Source organism: Convolutriloba macropyga, chromosome 4, assembly GCF_964194025.1.
Source record: "Convolutriloba macropyga chromosome 4, txConMacr16.3, whole genome shotgun sequence".
NCBI classification, from domain to species: Eukaryota; Metazoa; Xenacoelomorpha; order Acoela; family Convolutidae; genus Convolutriloba; species Convolutriloba macropyga.
The window spans coordinates 30,543,528-30,567,381 of NC_134471.1; the positions used below are offsets into that span (position 1 = coordinate 30,543,528).

General features: G+C 36.3%; 1 protein-coding gene across 2 annotated transcripts in view; it reads right to left on the reverse strand.

Moving 5' to 3' along the window:
- Positions 1-988: 988 nt before the first annotated feature.
- The window catches only part of LOC142337607 (uncharacterized), a 30,299-nt gene continuing 7,433 nt past the window's right edge, over positions 989-23,854 (reverse strand). For both annotated transcript variants that reach the window (XM_075386956.1, XM_075386955.1), the window contains 9 exons: positions 19,008-19,275; positions 18,381-18,561; positions 14,037-14,175; positions 12,799-13,726; positions 12,190-12,456; positions 11,543-11,727; positions 8,125-8,307; positions 5,513-5,863; positions 989-1,671 (listed from right to left, as the gene is read on the reverse strand). In XM_075386956.1, the coding sequence (XP_075243071.1) occupies positions 1,498-1,671; positions 5,513-5,863; positions 8,125-8,307; positions 11,543-11,727; positions 12,190-12,456; positions 12,799-13,726; positions 14,037-14,175; positions 18,381-18,561; positions 19,008-19,275 (2,676 nt within the window). In that variant the 3' untranslated portion in view covers positions 989-1,497. The remainder of the gene's footprint in view (positions 1,672-5,512; positions 5,864-8,124; positions 8,308-11,542; positions 11,728-12,189; positions 12,457-12,798; positions 13,727-14,036; positions 14,176-18,380; positions 18,562-19,007; positions 19,276-23,854) is intronic.

The following is a 23,854-nucleotide window of genomic DNA, read 5'->3' on the forward strand; positions in this document are numbered from 1 at the left end:
ACAGCCTTACACTTAGCTAATTTCCTTATTTCAGTGATACATGCAACTATGTTCTTTATTAGATTGTGACGACTGCAACTATGTACTTGTTTTCAAAACAGTGTCCCATTATCAACGCTATTTTTTTCAAACAAAAACAGAAACAAGCAAAACACATATTTATAAAGAAAAAAAACTTTTGTGTTGACTAGGTACCTCATAAAACAGACGCAACCCGAGACGTACTCTGCCTTTATAAACACTATGCGTCTTACACGATGTGTTTTAGTTCTGTAGAAAATTATCACACGTACCTTTAAGTGCACCGAACGGTGCCTTTCCAATAACTGTAGATAGATTACAGAAGAGAATAAGTTACAAAAAGTGACTGCATAAGCTTTGTGGAAGGGCTTGTTCTAATCTTTTTGAAATCGAATTTTTGAACAGTACATTTTTAATACGTTTGAAATTGAACTTTTGCGCGGTACATTTTAAAATATTGCCCGCGATGATTTACTTATTAAGACTTTTAGAAATCTAACTTAAACCATGAATTTCTACAGACGTCTATTTTATCACTAAATGGTGCTCATGACTCATCTTGTTTAATTGTTACGTCATTTTCTTAGTTCTAACAGTCCCTAAGCGCTCCCACGACGCGACTCATTATTTGATACCCTATTTGATCTCTATGTGGGAAGTATGTCGAGAGAATTGTGATGCTAACCGTTCCAAAACCAGATAACAATGTCAACATTATGTTACTACAATTCACTCCGTAATCTATTTCAAAAACCTCCGTTTTTGCAAGCTTCAATTTCAAAGGCAATAGCTATTGAAATTGCCCTGCATCAAATGGTAATGAATAAGAGAACGACTGGCCCGTTTCAATGGATTTTATATAAACTGAGACCAAAACGCGGGCAAGCGCAAAACATTTACTATTCGGCCTTATTTTTTCTCCACGCACTTTATTATTATTAAGAAAACCAACAGGAACACCGAAGGGTAAAAATCAGCTAATAATTAAATTATCAAAGCCAGAATATTGCTGGCAAATTATTTCAACATGATTGCAAATCACATTTAAGAAATTTTTACAAATTTAATGAAATCATCAATAAAAGCAGATCAAAAAATTAAAAATATTAAAAGTTGATATGCCAAAGTTGTATCGAATGTACAAGTGTTTATTTGTATTAACATTTCGTAAGGAAAAATATTACAGCATCCAAATGCAGCATTCAAAAAGGCAGATCCAATCATACGTCATTGCGATGTTAAGGTCATAACTAACAGCATGACCAATTTGAGCTATCATAGCAATTAATTTCTTCAGCTCTAAGAAGTTATCACACTGTAGTCGAAAACCGACAGTTATGTTGTAAATAAACTCTTTCGAAATTGAACACAATCAGATTTGTGCAAGAGTATTAAAAGATTCTGCGAGATAACCTTCATGTCGCAAGACAGTTACAACATAACAGTGATCTTAAGCATTTTTCACATGAACAGTGCCTAAATGCTGGTTTGTTGTACAGTTTGTTCACTTAATACTCCAGTAGATTCAGAGGTCAAAAGGTCAGCTTCGATATTATCCTGAGAACTATTCAAAGCTGCTTCTGTTTCACTGCACTCTGCCAGTTCGTCACCTGCATACACATTGTGCACAAGCGTTGTTTGTATCTCGCCCTGAAAAAAAATGAAGGTGACAGTTGCCCAACCCACACTGCTTTATTGCCAGCTTTTACAAATTACACAAGTCTTGCCAGATCATGAAGGTTCAATTACAAGTACGTTACCGTCCTAAGAAATGTCTGATTTGCATTTCACCGAAGCCAATTAAGAAGATGGTTTAAGTTCACAACATGGTTTGTGTTCCAAATCGTCATTTGCCTACCAAGTTATCAACAGTTGAAAGCAAATTCTGTTTAAACTAGATGTATATTAGATTACATTAGAGATTTGAATTTCCAAACTCTGTATAAAAAGTACAATGCATTAGTAAAATCAGCGTTTGAGAGACATTCAAATAGGCCGGAACCTGTCGAGTGATGTCTCTTATCAAGAACATTGAAAAAATGAAGCATAGCCTGAAGAGCTAATTCACTATCCCCTACCAGAATCGTTTTAAAAGGAACTGGTTTCCTTGTATGTAATTATTCCTAAATTTATGAAAAAAAGTTGAAGGTCCGTTTCGGATAACATTAATAAATTTTTGATTATTTTGATGTCAAGTTATGCGAAAGCTTTAACTATCGTACGTACTCGCGTTGCCAGAGATTCCTTGTTCGTTGTCAATTTCACTAAACGCTTAAGCTCAGCTCAGTCTTTATAGCCTCTCTACCTAACAACTTCTAATTCAAACTTGTTAATGGCGTCATTCATGTGGTTAAACTTGTGTTAGTACCCTGGAAGATAACTCCTTATTTAGTTCATAGAGATGAAGTTCATTTGCGTCTCTCTGACCTTCGAAACGCTTTCAAATTTTCGAAGAACAAAAACAGTTCTTAAGATTTTGCGACCAATTGATTTTTCTTATGTTCAGATACATTCGCAGTTACATTCACCTACAAGCCTATTGCAGAATTGGTTGAATTTACGTTCTGTACCTGAATAACCTGAATTATAACCTGAATTGGTTATACGTTTTGTACGAGAGTTTTTCGACTGCAAAACTTTTTGATACTTTGAAAACAATTTGTTACACGTTTTAACTTCTTTGTCAATTCTTCTATATTATCGGCAACAGACAGTTTTTGGTCCAGAGAAACATTCAAATACTTCATTGTTTCTGTATTTATAATTGAAAAATTCTGATTTTCCATAGACGCCTTGGGTTTTTTTAGAGTTGATTTCCAAAAAAAAAACATTTTTGTTATAATTAATATTCAACTGGTTTTCCTCCATCCAGTCGCAGATTTTTCGAGGATCTTGTTCAATATTTTGGTGCTCTTCTTTTAGAGAGCCGTAGATTGAGGTATCAACGGCAAATAGGGTTGTGTTGCTTTTTCGCATACAAGCGGGAAAATCATTAACATAAAAAAACGGATTGGTCCTAGTCCTGACCCTTGAGGAACACCTCGTTTCATGGCTCTTGTTTTTGATTGAAAACTCCAGACATTTTCACAAATCATTAAAACATTTAAGACAGCAAAAAATTATTTCAGAAATGACCAGTTTGAAACGCAGTGACGAACTATACTTCTGTAAAGTTTTCCATCAATGTTTAACACAAAAACTATAATTGAATGAGAAGCCATTTGAACCAATCTTCGTTTTTCACATCTATCTACGAAAAAAACGCTACCTGCTGCAAAAAATACTCCAAGGGGTTACAGCTAGTGTCCTATTTGACCATCTCAAGTTCCATCTATTACGCAAATTAAACCACAAAAACACAAAACATAAAAGTCGCAAGAACAAAAAAACAAGTTCGATCGAGACTATATAAAAAAAAGCTATAGTGATTCATCTGCCAAATAGATTAGACAAATTTTTAACGATAAGTTTTTTTACAAACTTTCATTTAATTTGGTCAAGAGACGGACCTTCAACTCGCAAACTTTATCTTTATCAAAATTGAATTTCAGAGAATGAAGGTAATGCAATTAGTTCTATCAACATATTCAATAAATGGAAAAAGGAAAGTACGCGTTCTGCCTGCTGCAGCAGGACAAATCTGACAAAAATTCAATTTTTTGCATTGAACTTAATTTTGCCTGAAAAGTCACTTATTTCCAGCTAGTTTCTGTTTTTTAATGCAGATAAAGAAAATTTCTCAGAGATTAAAACAATTGATTTAAAACAAAAACTTGATATCACTTCAATAAAATTTTTTTTAAATAATCTCATATTGTAAAAAGTCACTAAAAATCCAGATAAAGGCACTAAAAGTCGAACAAAATCTCAATGATTAACCTATAAAATTTTGCAGAGGATATACGACATCTGTTGAGCATGAAAAAAAAATGCAAAAAATAAATTGTAGAATAAATATTTGAAGTCTGACTTTTCTAAGCTCTTTTGAGTTTTATTGTCTGATATGTAAAAAAATGTTTTCAGCTAACTGGACCACTTTTATGCCGATAACCCAACCAACAGAGAGAGAAAAAACAATCCATTACAACGAAAAATTATGCAGTATCCTATTATAAAACCCTAGAGGACGTTCCTTGATACCTAGGATGATAAAAATGAAAAACTGACAAAGATTTTCAAAAATATTGAACAAAATTTTGAAAATTATAATAAACTTGCTTGTTTTTAGCGAGGGGTTGTTCGCCAGTAGCTAGACACGGGGGGATACACCACGGACCTGATGGTGGGGGTGGGAGAACAGCGAGGTGGGGGAGAAACAGTGCGCGGGTTGTAGGGGGGGGGCAAGAGTGGGGGGTCAACAGTGGGGGGTCTTCAACCTCTAAGAACCGCCTTTCACACCATAAGTATAAGTTTCCAAAACGATTTGAGCTGCAATAGAGCTGAAAAGCTGTAAGGGCACTTAATGCCAACTGGTCGCTACCTGTTTATCCCGTTTTTGAGGAGGAAAATCAAACGGGTCAGACAAGTCCTGATTCACAATTCAAAGAATTTTCATTGACTAAACGAAAATCTAAACATAAAACGGACTATGAGTGAATTGGGAAAACTATTTCTAAAAAACTCAGATCAAAAAAACAAAAAGAAAATGACAAAATTCCGCATGTCAAAATTCAGCACAAAAAACCACTAGCCAAAAACGCAATTTGGTTCAAACAAAAAACTAAGCCGAGCATGAACTATGAAGGGATTGGGAAAACCATTTAGAAAAAAATCCGATCCAAAAAAATCGAAACAGTAAAAATCCAAGTGTAATTGAAGCATGTGAACAAACAACCAATAGCGAGAATGCAAATTTTTGTTCAAACATCGTTTTCTCACTCTACTTTAAATTTAGAGCGAAAAAAATTCACGCCAAAAACCACTAGCTTTTTCGCTCCACTTTCTGTTTCGGTGTGACCAAAATCACTATTCCAATTTGACTTCAAAAATCATGAAAATGCGTGAACAGATCTTGAAAAAAAAGACAGCGCCCCAATAGAATTCAAATTCCTTGAATTGTAAAAAGGACTTCTCCAATACTCCTCTTCGAGTCGTATAAAGACACCGCCCCCATACAATTCTTTGAATTGTAAAAAAGACAGCGCCCCAATACACTTCAAATTCTTTGAATTATAGAAAGGAGAGCGCCTAAATAATAGCCGTTGAGAGGCTGACGGCGGTTATTAAAAAGTTCAAAACGACATCAGGGCTTAGTCAGGCTCTGTAATTGATCCCAAATAAATGATCAAGTTTTACGGGTGAATGATCCCGAATATTCCCAAAACCTATCCCAAAACTCCAACTTTTCTTAAATGAATTCGTCATTTTTGCTGAGCTGAAGATTCATTTGAAGTGCTCTCATATACATTGCATTCCAAAAATGTACGCAGCGGCAATTCAAAATTTTCCTACTGAATTCACGATCTCTAATTCGCACTGATGGAATACTAACCTTTATATTATTTACTAGAACAGCTGCATCATCTGGTATTTCTCCATTCAACTGACCATTTTCCGCGTCTCCTTGAAGAGTCTGTGGTACACCATGCACCAATTCTTCTCGGGGGTTAACTTGCTCGTCGGGGTTCAACTCTCCAGGTTCTTCGAAATCCCCTTCTTCCCCTACCTCCGTGTCCCCCTCGGCTTCGGGGGGTGGAGTGGAGACCTCGTCGTGTGGTATCTCTTGATACACACCAGTTTGGATGCCAATGTTGGGCAAACACACGTGAGGAATGAATCGGGATAAGGATGTTTTGTAATCCATCGTTTCAAATTCGGGAAGACTTTCGTTTGATAACAAGACCTGAAAATAACTCTGAGAATAGCCAAACATACCCGGCAGATTGCCGGAAAATAGCCGCCGTTGATTCCAATCAGCATGATTGGGATTGAAAGAATAGATATTGAAAAAAAGATTTTTGTACAAAAACATTTTTTAAGTCCGATTTATTTTGATGGCATTTCGTAGTTGAACATACTTCTGTTTCTTAGAGAGAGGCTACAGGGGCTACTATCAATACCAATAAGCATTAGAGAGAGGTAACTAATACTTATAGGAACGACGTTCAAATAGCGGGCATCTAAAATTGGGCTTTATGGGTTTATCCCGTTTCTATTTCTGACTTTAATTTTTATACTGACTCTGTTCATTTTGAATTGCTTTGCTGAGCAACTGATGTTCAAAATCACTTTTAGCAGAATGAGAGAAGAGAGAAACTACGCTAGAGAAGTCAAAAAGATTTCACGCAAAGTGTTGAAAAAGCGGCAAAATGAGGTACAGCGAAACATTTTTTTGTTCGACGAAGTAAAAAAAAACATAACAGGACAAGTCCTGACACACAATTCAAAGAATTTTCATTGACAAAACAGAAAACTAGACCAAGAACGGACTATGAATGGATTGGGAAAACCATTTCGAAAAAAATCCGATTCCGCTTTTTCGCTCCACTTCCTGTTTCGGCGTGACCAAAATCACTACTCCAATTTGACTTCAAAAATCATGAAAATGTGTGAACAGATCTTAAAAAAAACATAGCCGGAAAAATTCCGGAAACGACTCGACGGAGAAAATTGCCCATACTTATGATAAAACAACTACCACAACTATTAGGAACCCTGAACCTCCACAAATGCCGTAAAAAATTTGAGGAAGAATAGAAACGGCATTCAAAAACCAAAAACAAATTGAAAAAGAAAAACTAGAAAAACTTAATACTTTTTTAATAGTACAAGGAAACGTAAAGCCGAATAAAATTCCTTTGCAATTAGAGCAATGAAAAGCCTCCGAAACAATGGTCAAGTCATAATAGGCTAGGAAACTTTTCTAAGATTAAAAAAAGAAAACCTGCAAAAAAATTAAGAAAAACCAATATTGAGAAAACCATTTTTAAAAAAATCAGATCAAAAATTAAGAAAAAAAAACAGAAAATCAATGTCAAAATGCCGCATGTGAACAAAAAAACCACTAGCGAGAAATGAAAATTCAATTCAAACAAAAAACTAGGCATAGAATGAGCTGTGAATGGATTGAGGAGACCATTTAGAAAAAAAATCCGATCCAAAAAATCGAAAAAACTGTAAAAATCAAAGTGAAATTGCCGCATGTGAACAAAAAACCATTAGCGAGAAAGCGAACTTTTGTTCAAACATCGTTTTCTCACTCTACTTTAAATTTAGAGCGAGAAATTTTCACGCCGTAAAACCACTCGCTTTTTCACTCCACTTCCTGTTTCGGCGTGACCAAAATCACCACTCCAATTTGACTTCAAAAATCATGAAAATGTGTGAACAGATCTTGAAAAAAAAAGACAGCGCCCCAATACAATTCAAATTCCTTGAATTGTAAAAAGGACTTCTCCAATAATCCTCTTCGAGTCGTATAAAGACAGCGCCCCAATACAATTCAAATTCTTTGAATTGTAAAAAAAATAGAGCGCTATAATAGCCGGCCGAGAAGATGAGGGCGGCTATTAACCGGCTGAGAAGATGAGGGCGGCTATTAATAACCTTTGTAAAACGAACAGCACCTTTGAATTTGTCCTAAACTGTTTGACTTGAAGCCAATTGCTAACTCAGGTCCATAAAAATGACAGCAAAACGAACAACTCAAATATTTTCTATCATTGACCATTAAAACAACCGACTAACGTCCCCTGAATTGCTCTCAAACAACTGGCGATCGGTTAGCTTCGTCAGTATCTAGCTGGGGCTTATGGGGGCTCAATCGCCAGAAAATTGTCCAGTGTATCATGATTTTAGGACAACAGCTTCGGTGATTTGTACAATTAGAGACTAGCAAAGCTCTGAAAGAACTGCGCAGCAGCTTAATGCCCTAAGGTCTTAACCTTTTCATCCGGTATTTGAGGAGAAAAAGTCAAATGCGCAGCAAGGAAAAAAACAGTTCTTTAAGAGCAATTAATAATCTAATGCTCTTATAATGAAAACTTCCACATAATCTTTGTTCGAAGTAAGAGCAACAATGCGTTACCGTACTTTAATCTCTTGAACCTTGTGATACTCAGAGCCACAAAGAGGGAAGCATGTGAACAAATTGAATATACTGACTTTGTTCCTCTTAATGGCCTCAAGAGTGAGTTTGCGGAGTCTGTTTTTCCACACGTCTCTCTCAGTCTCCATCTGCTGTATGATGATCTGGTGCTGGACCTCGTCACTCTTCAGCTCCTCAATGTAGTCACGTGCACAGTTCAACACATCAGTGGTTGAAAAGTGCTTCTTCTTCCCAAGGATCTAACAAACAGAAAATAACATAGCCGGCAGATTTAGGACGTTAAACGGTTATCAACAGCAACAACAATTGCCGGAAAATCGGAAAATAGCCGCGACGGACGCCTTTGGCCTTCCATGAATTGAGACAACTAAAGAAATAAGATAGACATATCGACCACCAGTCCTTTATTAGACAACTAGACTTTTTGGGTTAGATTCGGACCGTCAATTTTATGACACACGCGGTCTATAAGGAAAAAGCCCTAAGAGCTTTTTCAAAAGCTTTTTCAATTAATGAGTTCAGAAGTCATTTTTGAGTGAGGTAAGTGACGCAATTGACCTAAAAGCAGAAACCACTTCAAGCACACAAATTTTAACTGCAAAGCTGCGGAAATAACTAAAATAAAAAAAAATCCATTCCTGGAAGCCAGGTTGCAAGAATCATCGATGGAGACGACGAATTAAAAAAACATAGCAGGACAAGTCCTGACGTACAAATCAAAAATTTTCATTGACTAAACAAAAAATCAGTACAAGAACGGAATATGAGAGAATAGGGAAAATCACTTCTAAAAAAATCCGATAAAATTAAAAAAAAAAAACAGAAAATCAATGTCAAAATGCCGCATGTGAACAAAAAACCAATAGCAATAAATGGAAATTTGGTTCAAACAAAAAAACTAGGCCTAAAAGAAACTATGAATGGATTGTGAAAACCATTTAGAAAGCAAACCCGATACAAAAAATCCAAAACACAGTGAAAACTAAAGTGAAATTGCCGCATGTGAACAAAACAGCTAGCGAAAAAGCGAAATTGTGTTCAGACATTGTTTTCTCCCTCTACTTTTAAATTAGAGCGAAAAAAATTCACACCGCAAAACCACTCGCTTTTCCGATCCACTTCCTGTTTCGGTGTGATCAAATTCACTACTCCAATTTGACTTCAAAAATCCTGAGAATCTGTTAAGAGATCTTAAAAAAAAGACAGCGCCTCAATAAATTTCAAATTCCTTGAGTTGTAAAAAAACACGATGTCCCCAATAATGCGCGGTGGGGGTGGAGGCAATAGTGGGGGTGGGGGGGGGGTCAACAGGGGGGGTGTCTCAACCTCTAAGAACCGCCCTTCACACCATAAGTATAAGTAGAAGTCTCCAAAACAGTTTGAGCTGAAACAGAGCAGAAAGACTCTAAGAGCACTTAATGCCCGCTGGGAGCTACCTGTTTATCCCGTTTTTGAGGATGAAAATTCAAAAGCGTCAGACGAAAAATCGGTCAAGCGAAAAATTGCATAAAAAAGACCGACAGAACTAATATAATTTCTACAAACTTCGTTTGAGAGCAATTAAAAATCACTAAGAATTTTTTTTCAAAAACGAACAAGCGTATAAGTCACAAAAAGCAATAGCTTTGAACTTAAATAGATTGCTTTATTTGAATTCTTTTTAGCAACCACTGAGACCTGTTGATAATGAGACTAAGTTAAGACAAAGCTGAAAAAAATCGCAAAACTCAAAAAATTTGATAATTCTTAGTAAAAACAATTAGTGTCAATGTCAAAGAAAGCAATAGGCTTGAACAAAAACGATAATTTAACCCCTATTAACAGCATCGCAGACCTGTCCCCAATACAATTAAATGAAAAGTCATCAAAAAGTACAATAAATACCTGCAGAACTCAAAAATTCACTCAAAACTTTTGAAAAGTAGTGTGAAGTTATGAACATAGCCGGCAGATTGCCGGTATAGCTGCGAAAGAATAGACCTGTGTGCCATATAATAGAGATAGAAACAGATACAGATCTAAATTGAAAAAAAAATCGAAGCCGCTCAAAAAAACTAGGTAAAAAACATTTAGCGATTAATTAATAAAGCTTGTTAAAATTCATTCCACAGAAGCCTCTTATAAGGGACCTTTACTGCACAAAAGAGTTCCTTTGACCTTAAACAAATTCAAATTAAACTTAAGTTTTAAAGTGCAAAAGTCATTTTATTGAGTGAGGCAAGTCACGTATGATCAAAATCTAATCACGCAATTAACCTAAAAACTTTTGCTAAAGCGAGTGAGAAATGACGTCACGCGCGCAAATGCCGTTAGTAAGAGGAAGAAGTCAGTCAGAAAATTTGACTTTTTCTGCTTTGCTGTGTGAACAAATGTAAAACGAAAAAAGAGCGTCAGACGACGAAACAAAAAAAACCAAGAGCACCGCAATATAGCTTCGCTCAGCGTACAGCTTCGCAGCTATAAAAACGACTAGCTATTAGTTCGCGCCATTAATTAGCTTCTTTTATGCTTCATTAGCGACCAATCCAATCAGACCTGTCATTGATGATACCAAGTGATAAGACAACAGATAATTTTAAAAAAGGGGCAAAAATCTAAAATTCACTAATATTTTATGACAACAATAGTGGCAAAGTCATAAAAAGTTTTAGCTTCCCCTTTAGTTGCACTAAGGAGAGGAAACTCTGAAAAAAGAAGTTAAATTGACCCACCAAAAAAATCCACCTCAAAAACCGCCAAATTTCTCACTCAACTTTAAAGGTTCTTTTGAAAAAGTCACGCCTCAAACCTACTCAATTTATCGCTCTCCTTTCTATTTCAGTGTGGCTAAAATCATCACTCTAATTTGACTTCTCGCTGACGTGAAAAAGTCGAAAAAAGCGTGAACAGATCTTTAAAAACAGACAGCACACCAATAAAATTCAAATTCTTTCAATTGTAAAAGACCACGATGTCGGCAATAATAGCCGTTATCGCTTCGCGGCTCTTAATAAACCCAAATCAAATTAGTACCCCCACGACTCATGAGATAAACTGTATCCTTACTGCTTTATATAATCATTGAATTGGAGCTTCAGTTTTTACAGTAAAAGCGTAACAGCTTTTATAATTTCATGCTTAGAACTACTCCTAATTTTAAAAAACATCACTGCTCTTTTCAACCATAAATTGCACTAACAGCCATTTTTTTATCCAATGATTTTCGTTCTTGGGAGCAACTTCAGCGTGATAGCCCACACTGTACAAGTTCGTTCTTTGGAGCGACTGCAAAAAATGATTTGATGTTGATCACCATTTGATTTTGTAATCCAACTATCATAAACCAATATAAGCATAAAAATATTTTTCGTAGTTGCTAGCGCTGTCGCTCCAACTAATGATTTACATCGCAAGTTACGATTGCAAAACCCAGTCACTACTTAACACAAAATTCGAGTTCTTATAGATTATACTAAAATTCAATTCTCTACTTACATCACTTCTGAGGTGAAAGGGGATGAGGTTCTCCAGTATGTCGTATCCCTTCTTAATCTCAGTGCGCCTCACTCTCTCATATACTCTGTGGAACGTTGCAGTCTGCTCCTTCGCCTCCTCTTTATCCATTGGGGGAGGCAACCCCTGAATCTTGGGTCGCTGTCTAGGACGCCCACGCCCACGACCTACAACACAAAGTTGAATAACTTCATCAGTTTAAAACTTCAAGATATTGAAAAGCATTACAATTACGATAGCAATTTTTCTAATACGATTATACAACCAAAATTTTCCAGTTTGTGCGTAAAAATAGATCTGAGTTTCGGAGACATGCACTGCGAAAATGTCTATTGAGATAGATATTAAATGAAAGGTGACTTAAAATAATACTTTGTCATGAGATGGTTCTTCATCTCATAGTTCCACATGGCTGTAACAAATATCCACTTCCTGTTTCGGCGTGACCAAAATCACTACTCCAATTTTACTTCAAAAATCATGAAAATCTGTCAACAGATCTTTAAAAAAAGACAGCGCCCCAAATTCTTTCAATTGTAAAAAAAACCACGATGTCCGCAATAATAGCCGCTATCGGTTTGTGGCTATTAACCACAAACAGTGGCTTGGTAGTTACAAAAATTTTGTACCAGTTGGGTTTCTTTTGACGTTGATGCGTGACAACTTCACATCGTCAGAACCAGTCCTGTTATTGGGCATTATCTTCAACTGGCTTGGATCCGGTGGACAAAACTTTTTCGGCAAAGGGGAGTCCGAGAGGTTGTCCAGATCAAGGGAGTCCGAAGCAATCCCTGGCGAGTCAGTCAAGTGACCGGTTGGGGTCATGTGATGTTGGGCGTGCGGTGGGTGGGGCGTGGGTGTATTATACATGGGCATATTTTCACCCATTGCTGGACCTGTATCAAGAACAGTTTTAAGAGTGATCAAAAGATATCTTATAAAAGTAATCAAAAGAACTCTACAAGTGATTAAAAATATAGCATAAAAAGCTCCATAAGTAAGCAAATTTGAATGGCTTGCGTACTTTCTGAAGAAATGTCAGAGAAGAATATGAGCGTTAATGGATTAAGATCAAGGTTTCCTTCAAGCTTTTTGCATAGAATTCATGCTCAAATGAACTTAAACTTCGAGCGAACTTAGAGTCAGCTACTTGTCTCTAATCCAAATTTATATCAAAAGTTCTCTAATAGACACAGATTACCGTCAAACACAAGTTATTGCAACTAAAATGTACTAACTAATTGGTTCATAGTGTGGATGTGGAACGGTTCCCAGGTAGAACTCTTGATTTCCGGGAGGAGCTGAAGAATACATCACTTGAGCCGGTGAAGTACTAGTATAATCCTGCTGTTGAGAAGTTCTGCTGGTTGGAGGCGCCATTAGCTCCTCAATTTTAGGAAGCATCTGTGGTTTAGGTTGGTAAACTCCCATCTGTTCATAAAACTGCTGAGTTGGGGGCTGCATTTGCATGGAATGATACTGCGGTACATAATGCGTCTGGTGACTGCCATATATGGCAGTTGGCTGCAACGCTGCAATGTGATTGGCTGAAATTGGCTGTCCTTGGTAGGCTAATGAGGCATTGGCATGCAACACCTCTGATGTCAGTAATTCTTTGTTGGGTGACGTAGAGATCAAATCGTTTAAGGAAGCGTCTGAACGAAGAATTTGATGTCCCTCGTCGACCAATGACATTGCACCGTGACATGACGTGACAGCATTCTGATTGTGACCGTCATAAAAGTGAACTTCATGCCCATGTGAAACTGGTACAACGTTAGCCAATTGATTTGGGTCGAAGTTTGACAACTCAGTAAACGTCTGGTTATGCCCAATAACTTGAGGCTGATTTTGGATCACAGACGGGTCGTGGCCTTGAACTTCTATGGTTAGGTTTTCCTGAGGTTGATGTTCGTGGAAAACATGTTGAGGGTTATTTCCTGCGTTGTGCAGTTCATCAAAAGGTATTTGAGCAACTGCGTGAGTTGATGTAATATGCTGCGTTGTGGTTTGAAGGGTGCTATTTGTGTTGGGGTCATTTAGGGCGGTGTGAGGGAACTGTGCGCCAATTGGAGGTTGAGTAGCTTGTGATGTGCTTGGTTGTTGGTCGCTAGGCCATGGAGCATGGATCTCATAGTGCCACACTTTTTCAGGTTCTTCAACTCTCTGAAATTTTATAACTTAGCAGAAAATTGAAGTTCACAAATCACAAATTGCTTCTTATTCAGAAGTAACATAATTTTACTATCAAAATATTTAGTAATGTTAAATTACGCTATATATAAATCTTCAATTTGATAGCTCTGATATAATTTTAGGAGAAAATTTTGTCATGTTTGTTCAATTTCAATTGATATCTTACCAATTCGCAAATTTTAAGCACCTGAAAACTTTAAAAGAAAAAGGCATGAGTCAGATTTTGGTTCTGCCACTTTCTAGATCCGTATTATATTTTATCAAGCATCTTAAAAATTACCTCGTTTTTAGGCTTGTCATGATTTGGAGAGTCGACAATGAAATTAAATTTGACTCTGGACAGTTTCCGGCCGATGTCTTTCATGAGAGTCGAGGCTGGCTCTGTGTTGCGTACGCACGAAAACTCTTCGAAGTACCGCCTGAAAAAGGACAAATCCTTTACCTACCATTTCATTCGAAGTATAGGAAAAGGTCAACTATTCCGTTGAAATTATAAGGTCCAATACTAAAGGAGAATTCGAATTCCATTAGATTGCGTGCAGTGAACAACGCTGAGGAGAAGAAAATTGTCTGGCTCTTATTGATAACGTCTAGTTTTGGAGAAAACGAACTAAAGGAGCTCAAGTTTACAGGAAAACACTTTATAAACATAAACCGACTAACGTCGGATAAACTGCTCTCGAATAACAGGCGGCGCAATTTAATTCAGGGGTGTAGCTTAGAAAAATTTTTCTTTCTGGGTGCAAAAACGCCAGACGAGGTAGGGTTCCCGAGTCCGCTTCCGTCACATCGACGGAGGTCCTCTCGGCTATCACGGCCTTGTCTTCGAGTCTCCAGCAATCGCTTTTGTATAAACAACAATCTTTATTTCGGAGTGAAAGCAAATGAAACCACTAAAGTCAAGAAGAAGTGCGTGAAAAAGTAACTTGAGAAGTCAAAGATTATTCAAGAAGAAAAGCGCAAAACGGTCAAACGAAAAATTTCCATAAGACACACGTTTACAAAAATTGCTTCTCATTCGAGAGCAATTAAAAAGTGTGAGAACATACAACAATAGCGTAGAATAAAGTTTCTCTCAAAGGACAGGTGAGATGAGTTTGATTTGATTGTAGATTGCATGAAAGAGCTAAATTACAGAAAGCGCTAAACAATTTACGGCTAATTGGTCACTATAATATAAACAACGATTTAAAGTGAAAATATAGCCAATTGGTTGTTGGACAACAAGCACGAAATAGAAGATTGAGACCCCAGTTGAAAAAATTCAAGAACGAAACCTGCGATTAAAAACAATAAATTCAAAATTTAATCCCTGCAATTCAAAATATGAGGTTGATTCCCATTCTTATCTTTAAGCAAGATATCCTAACTATTATCTACCTTTGGTGAATAGAACTTCAATAAGAGTAATTGAGTGATCGCAAAAGTCATTTCAATGAGCGAGGTAAATCATGGAGGCTCGCAAAACTTATTCAGACGATTGACCTGAAGACTTATGCAAAATGCAGTAAACAATGAAGTCACGAGCAAAAGCTTATTTTCTCAGTTTCTTATTGAAATAAGTTGCCAAAAACAGTCGATTTTTGACTTCTTGGCGCGTCATCAAATGTTCGTACTAAAAACGAGGAAGACAAGATAAAGAACCATCTTGATATCGCTCACAAAAAAACCTATAACTATTGCTTCGCGGTTATTAGAAATGAAAACAATAATAACTGCTTGTAATTGTGAAACAGAGCAACTTAGATCACAAAAACCAAAGAAGTGAGGTCGTGGTCATTTGAAAGCCAAACCAAGCAAGAAAAAATTTTCCATAAAAATAACAGACAAAATACCACAAAGGGCTCTAAAAGTCGTGAAAATTAAGCTCCACGACTAATTATGCCCAAAACATACAGATCCAAATTTGTATAAAGAAGAAACGTAAAGCGACTAACGTAGGATGAACTGCTCTCAAATGCAAAGCTCGGGTTCGATTTAGGGCTGCGAATGACATCATTCGAGCTATATAGACAATGAAAAAATGAAAACGTGGGAAAATTTTTACTCAAAACAGCTGTTAACTATCTCCAATTCAATGGTGGAGCAATTTACATTACGGAAAACACAAAAATCTAGCCGGCAGATTGTCGGAAAATAGCCGCGATAGACGCTTGTGGCCTACAATGAATTGAAACAACTAAAGAAACCAGACCACAAGCTTTTTATTAGACCGCTAGACTTTTTGGGTTAGATTGGGACTGCCATTTTTATGAGACACATTTGCTCTACAAGGAAAAAGCCTATTGGAGCTTTTTCAAAATTAAAATTGGATTTTAAAACTCCAGACCATAAGTTCCATAAGTGAGTTCAGAAGTCATTTTTTGGTGCGGTAAGTCACTCAATTGACCTAAAAGCCGAAATGACGTCACGAACACAAATTTAAACTGCAAAGCAGTAGAAGTCACTAAAGTCATTGAAAAAGTCAATTCCAAGTAAAGAAGTCCGGGTAAGACGAAACAAAAATCTGTTAGACGAAGTAAAAAAAAACATAGCAGGACAAGTCTGACTGACAATTCAAAGAATTCTCACTGACTAAATAAAAAACTAGACCCAGAATGGACTAAGAGTGAATTGCGAAAACCAATTCTAAAAAAATCAGACAAAAAAATTTAAAAAAAAAAACAGAAAAACAATGTCAAAATGCCGCATGTGAACAAAAGACCACTAGCAAGAAATGGAAATTTTGTTCAAACAAAAAACTAGGCCTAGAATGGATTGGGAAAACTATTTAGAAAAAAATCCGATCTAAAAAATTGAAAAAACAGTAAAAATCAAAGTGAAATTGCCGCATTTGAACAAACCACTAGCGAGAAAGCGAATTTTTGTTCAAACACCGTTTTCTCACTCTACTTCAAAATTAGGGCGAAAAAAATTTCAGCCCGCGAAAGCACTCGCGTTTTCGCTCCACTTCCTCTTTCGGCGTGACCAAATCACTACTCCACTTTGACTTCAAAACTCATGAAAATGTGTGAACAAAAAAAAAGATAGCAGGTTAAGTCCTGGAATACACTATCAAGATTTGTATCAATTTATGACTTGACAATCAATTATTTCGCTTTAAAAGGCAAAAGCTGTTAGTAATGAGTAAGCAATAAAACAACACAAGAAAAAAAACAAGCAAGACTAAAAATGAGACTTTTATTTTTTGAAAAGACATCATCAACATCAAAAAACTGCCATAAACTCAAACTGCCAATTATACTCCTCTATTTCTCATTAGCAACCTCTCATAAAATTTCGATGAGTCCTCCGACTAATAATATTGAATAATAAGACAAAAATAACCAAAAAGTGCAATCAAACACTTAGTATAAAAGTCACAGAACGCAACTGAAGGATACAAATACATCAAATAACTGATTTCTCAACGGCCACCATTGAGATCTGCCATCAAGGAGATTAAGTGATAAGAGAGCAATAATGACAGCAAATACTAGCAAAATTTAAAAAAAGTCACCAAGACTTTTTTAGAAAAACGAACAAGCGTATAAGTCAAAAAAGCAATTATTATGAACTGAAATAACTGGTTTTAATTGAAGCTTTTTTATTAACCAATGAGACCTGTCAAAAATGAGCCTAAAAGTTAAGACGTCAAAGTTGAAAAAAACTAGCAAAACTCAAAAAATTCGATAATTATTATTGAAAACAATTCGTGTCCAACTCATAGAAAGCACTGACTTTGACCAAAAAGGATTAAATCAATAAACTTAACCCATATTGGCAGCATCAGAGATCTTTCCCCAATGGGATTAAATGATAAGACATCAAGAAGTACAATAAATACTTGCAGAACTCGAAAATTAACATAAAATTTTCGAGAAAAAGTAGTGTCAAATGAAAACAACTAGCTCTTAACTCAAGCAACTAATTAGGTTATTTTTATGCCTCATTAGCAACCAATTAGATCTGTCATTGATGATACTAAGTAATATAAGACAACCGATAATTTTAAAAAAAAGGGGGCAAAATCAAATTCATTAACATTTTTTGACATTCAATAGTGGCAAAGTCATAACAAGTTTTAGCTGCCCCTTAATGAATTCGGGCAAAGGCAAATAGGCACAATTAGAACAAATATGTACCGTCTTAAGAGCACTGAGGGAGTGGAAACTCTGAAAACAGAAGTCAAATTGACGCACCTGAAAAAATATCCATCTCAAAAACCGCCAAATTGTTCAAACAACTTTCTCACTCAAACTTTAAAGGTATTTTGAAAAAAGTCACGCCTCAAACCTATTCGATTTTTCGCTCCCTTTACTATTTCAGTGTGACCAAAATCACCACACTAATTTGAGTTCTCACTGACGTGAAAGCCGAAAAAAGCGTGAACAGATCTTTAAAAAAAGATAGCACACCAATACAATTGAAATTCTTTGAATTGTAAAAAAAATTAGGAGCGCAATAATAGCCGCCTGGAATTGCTGACGCGGCTATCAAAAATTAATGGAATAAGTGCAAATTAAATTTTAAAGACCAGGTAGTCTCGAAGAAACCCGGAGGCGACTCGAAGCGTCGGACATCCACGAACAACCAAAACTTAGTTGCAGCTAAAACATTTGGCCAAAACACTGACAACACTCACTCAAGAAGTGCTTTAGCCTGGAATGCCCAACTGTACTTCTGCCACAGTTTGCCTTTGTTGAGCATGTCACACACCCACGCCTTGCCCCTGCCCAAGTCAGTCTCCACTTGGGAAAGGGAGGAAGGGGAGAATCGAGACACCTCCTCCGTGTCCAGAGTCTCTTTCAGATAATCCCACAACACTAAAATCAGGCTAATGATACAACGACACTGTTGAATACAAGCCCATTTGTCTCACTACGAACGCAATTTGAAGCTACAATCATTTATCAGCTTCTGAGTAAACGACTGACGCCATACAACTGGTTCTCTAACGGCAGCTGATTGACACAAAAGGATACAAGCACTAAAAAAACTGAACAGTTCTCTGTCAGTCATATGGCTCCCATTATAGGAAGGAAACTTAGTCTCCTAGGATTGAGGTATCGCAGAAATATTAACGATTAAACCGAAGTTAAGACTCTCAACCCTACTCCTTGTACTCCTTACACAAACAGTTATGCGTAGTTTTTCAGGTAAAATCCAAAAGCGCTCAGGAAAATTTCAGGTGACAAAATTCTGCGTAAATGCTCTTCAAGTCGATTTATTCTAGAACTTTTTTTAGGCACAGTCTGGTGAGCTGACTAACCGGGTGAGAACTCTTTGACAGTGAGAACTGCAATTGGGGTGTTCTGCTGGTGCCTTTGAGCAGCAATGTCCATCACACTCTGACACAGTTTTCTCTTCAGACCCAGAGTGAGAAACGCCTCCAAAGTACTCAGCAGTTCTTCGCGGATCATCTTGTCGTGTTTCTCCAGATCATCTCTTGCATCACTGTCCACTTCTTCTAGTTCATCTTCAGATTCATCAGTGAAATCTTTCTCGTTGGCTGATTTCATGTCATCAAATTCACGGAGCTGAAAACGTATATATGATATTGCTGTGTCACCACTGCTAATTGTTGCACGCAAAACAATGGTTTTGATATTAGTAAGCTGCACACGTACATGCAAAATAAACCGCAGCTATTACGAGAAAGCTAGTCAGAATAGCACTACCAAAACACTAGCACGATACTTACAATAGTGAATCAGTAAGTTTTTGAATACAAAAAACTCGAAACCATTTCCGGACAATTAATTATCAAAAAAATGCAGATATATTGCTCAAATATCAATCGCACCCAGAAGAAACAAAACTAGTTCCCACTCGAAGAAGAAAAGCTACAAATACCACATCACCAAAAACATAACAAACCGCTCTTGATTCCCACAACCCCAATTGGGATTGAAAGCACAGAAAACAATGGAAACTGATTTTGTACAAAAACATTTTAAAAGTGTAAACTATTTTCATGACATTTTGTAGTTGGATGTTTTGATGTCATTTCCTCGTAGTCATTTCTTAATGAGACGATACAGGTGCTAGTATCAAAACCAATAAGCATTGGCGATGGTGACTAAGACTTATAAAAATGGGCTTTATGAGTTTATCGCGTTTCTATTTTTGATTTCGTTTTTCCATACAAACTCTGTTGAAATTAGATTAACACTGTTAGCAAAATGAAAGAAGATTGAAACTAGCCAAGAGAAGAGGGCAAGCAGTGATCTCAGGTAAAGCAAAACAAAATTTTGTTGGCGGTATAAAAATAAAACATAGGAGCACAAGTCCTGCAATACAAATCAAAGACTCTTCATTGACTAAACGAAAAATCAAGATCTACAAAAATCTCTGAACTGATTAGAAAAAAACATTTGGATTGGAGAAAAACCCGGTAAAAAGGGCGAAAAAACACAAGTTAAATTGCCGCATGCAAACAAATTTTTGTTCAGACGGCAAATTTTTGTTCAGACATCATTTTCTCACTGTTTCAAAGTTAGAATGAATAGAAGTCACGCCACAAAACCCCCTCTCTTTCTGTAACTTTCTGTTTTGGCGTGACCAAAATTACGACTAAAATTTGACCGTAAAATTCATGGAAATCTGTCAACTGAACTTAAAAAACATAGCGGGAAGAAATAGAAACAACTCGAAGTCAAAAACCTAATATCCTAATTAAAAATGAATCTCCTACTTATTCATATTAATCAGTTAGTAGCAATAAACAAAGCCGCCAGATTGCCGGAAAATGGCCACGATAGACGGTTGTGGCCTTCCATGTAATTGAACCAACTAAAAAAATAAGATAGACAGATTGGCTACCAGTCTTTTAATAGCCCACTAGACTTTTTGAGTTAGATTCGAACTGTCATTACTATGAGACACAGACGCTCTATAAGGAGAAAGCCCTAATGGAGCTTTTTCAAATTAATATTTAAAATCGAAAATTTAAGACTCTAATACTCAAGAAATAGGGCATATACGTTTGACACCAATTAGATGCACACTATTGATCTTTAACTAGTAAATGTTCATAAGATATAAAGTTCACTAAGTAAGTTCAGAACTCATTTTTTGAAAGAGGTAAGTCTCAATTGACTTAAAAGCGGAACAAATGGCGTCACGCACACAAATTTTAACTGCAAAGCAGTAGAAGTCACTGAAATTGAAAAAGTCAATGGTCACATGAATCATCGATGGAGACAACAAATTAAAAAACCATGATGTCCTCAATAATATCCACTACCGCTCCGCGGCTATCAAAAAGAAAATTAGTAATCGAGAAGTATCTGACAACAAAACATAAATAATCTGATAAATTTCTTTTTCAAAGTTGCAACTCTAAAACAACGAATGGCAAAATTTCTCGCGAAACGATACGTCTTTGTTCATTAAAAGACTGCCAAGTGACACATTAAGCAGCAAAGTTTGTTCCTATAGAGAAAACCGAAGAAAGGAAAAGGAAAAGAAGGACAAAGTCAAACAAAAAATTTACTACAAAATTCTTGAACAAAATAATCCATAAAATGCTGTAGTGATAATTCCCCGCCACTCTTGAGAAAAAAAATGTATTTAGACCTTCTCTTGAAGCATTGACACCCTTCAGATGGCTCCAAATGTTAAATTGTCATGCTCCAAATGCAAAAAAAGAATTGTAGAAAAACAGGCGAAAATCGACCAAAATCTGGTAAAAATTACTCAATTACCTATAACAGAAACGAATCAAAATGACCATAAACTATATCGAAAGTCTGCTAAACAGCTGGAACAATTGATTTGAGCCATACAACTCCCCATTTAGCAGAAAAATCTGAAAAAACACACAAAAAGAGCTAAAAATTGTCCAACATGGTTAAATCTTAAAAACAGCTCAAAACTGAACATGACAGCGCATATTTTGCTTCAGATCGCCAAAATACTTCCGAGCGCTCTATTATAAAATTTGACAAAAAGGCAAACACCTTTAACTCAAATAATTGGAGTATAAAATAAAAAACGCCACACGTAATCAAAAAATTTGCTAGCTTGGCAAAACTTTTTCGCATCTTCTTTTCTCACTCCCTCAGAAATGCGGCACCGACAGAAAACAACTCTCTTCTCTCTGCTCTTCAAGCAATTCGACCTAAACACTATTTCACGCATTTTATTTCCTGTTTCAAATACACTCCAACAAAAGATACTCGTCTTCGAGTGGTAAAAAAAGAAAGCGCCCCAATACAATTCAAACTCTTTCAATTGCGAAAAAAACATAGCAAGAGAGGTTCTGACCTATAATTCAAACAAATTTCATTGACTAGAGAAAAAACTAGACCTAGAAATGGCTAGAAATTGATTCGGGAAACCGCCTAGAAAACAAAACGATCACGAGAACTCAAAAACAGTAAATATCAAAGTCAATTTGTCACACGTGAACAAAAACCCACAATGCAGAAAATGAATTTTGGTTCAAACACCGTTTTCTCAATCTTAACAATTAGTGCTAAAATTTACACCGCAAAACCACCCGCATTTGTGCTCCAATTACCGTTTTGGCGTGACCAGTATCACTTCTCTAGTTTGACCAAAATCTTTGGTCAAGTAAACAGCTCCCCAATAAAAACAGCGCCTCAATAAAACTAAATTTGTTTGAATTGTGAAAAAAATATGACTGCTATAATAGCCGAGTGAGATGAGGACAGCTATTAAAAAAGGAAAAAAAGGGAAAATCACAATTATATGCTTCATTACTATTTGAGCCTTACAAATCTCCTCAAAGCATGATAGTTGAACACTCAACAAAAGTAGAATAAACCCGTAAACATTGCCAGAGCAGCAAATGACGTTACCCGTAGTCAACCAAAGAAAGAATCATTAGGCCGCAAAGAGTACTTTTTCAAGGTGACCGATAAACAGGACAAATCAAATGGACGACACTGAGTTGTCTTTCAACTAGATGACAATTGCATGCGTTCCGCATGTTAATAAACATAGCTGGCAGATTGCCAGAAAATAGCCGCCATTGCTTCGTAGAACTGCAGTCCCGAAAAAAACAGTAAAAAAGACAGACCAGAAAAATTCGTCTTTTCATTGAAGACTGATATGTTATATTTTGATTAAAAATCAGTATAAATTTTTGCTGCCTCTATTAGCTGCTCTCAAATAACCTTCATTTAGTGTGACACACCCATTTGACCTTATCTGTTTGAATTAAAGTAAATAAAAGTCAATTTCAAAGTGAGGAAGTAATTTTTGAGAGTGAGGTAAGTCAAGTGTGACCGAAAATTTAATCACGCGAACGAACAAAAAAAAAACTCGCTCCATTAAGAGCGAAAAATGAAGTCACACACGCACTTCAGTTGAAATTGCACGAACGAATGAACAAAAAGCAGATTTGAAGTGGTTGTGACGTCATATGGTCGTAACAAAAATGGCGACGACGAAATAAAAAACATAGCAGGACAAGTCCTGAAATACAATTCAAAGAATTGAATGGAAAATTCAGACCTACTCTACCTGACCAGCAGATTAACTGACCAATGTCAGCCAGAACTCAAACAAAATCATCAAGTAATTGAGAAACTAAAAGAATCAAAAACTAAACAAAAATATACTCATTGCTAAAACTCTTAAAGCTTTTACACCTAAGGCAAAATTTTTTTCTGTTTAAAAACCTATCTCAAAGATATGTTCAAAACCAATTTTTGTTTCTAAAATTGGTCCATTATTATATATGCAAGACACAAAAAATGTTAATTGGCCCTTGAAGATCGATCAACTAGAAAATGAACAGAAAAATTTAGGAAATCAATGCAAATTATACGGAAATGTTGCTGAAAATCGTGAAATAAATACATTCAGAATCATCTTTAGAATCTTTGTCTCTAGAGGCTATCCGGTAACCCAATTCCGAGCTTCAAAAAACGCATTGGCTCATAGATCGATAGGCAATAATTTTTAGAAACTAGAAACTTCAAAAAATAGAAATTCGTTCTCTTAAAAAGTTGAAAGCCATTCAATTACCCCCCCCCCGAAAAAATTTAATAACATACTATCAAAGCCTGGATGAGGTTACCTGGCTACTGAAGCAGGAAGAAAATAAATAAAATACAAATGTTTTGAAAAAACTTGAAAAAAAGC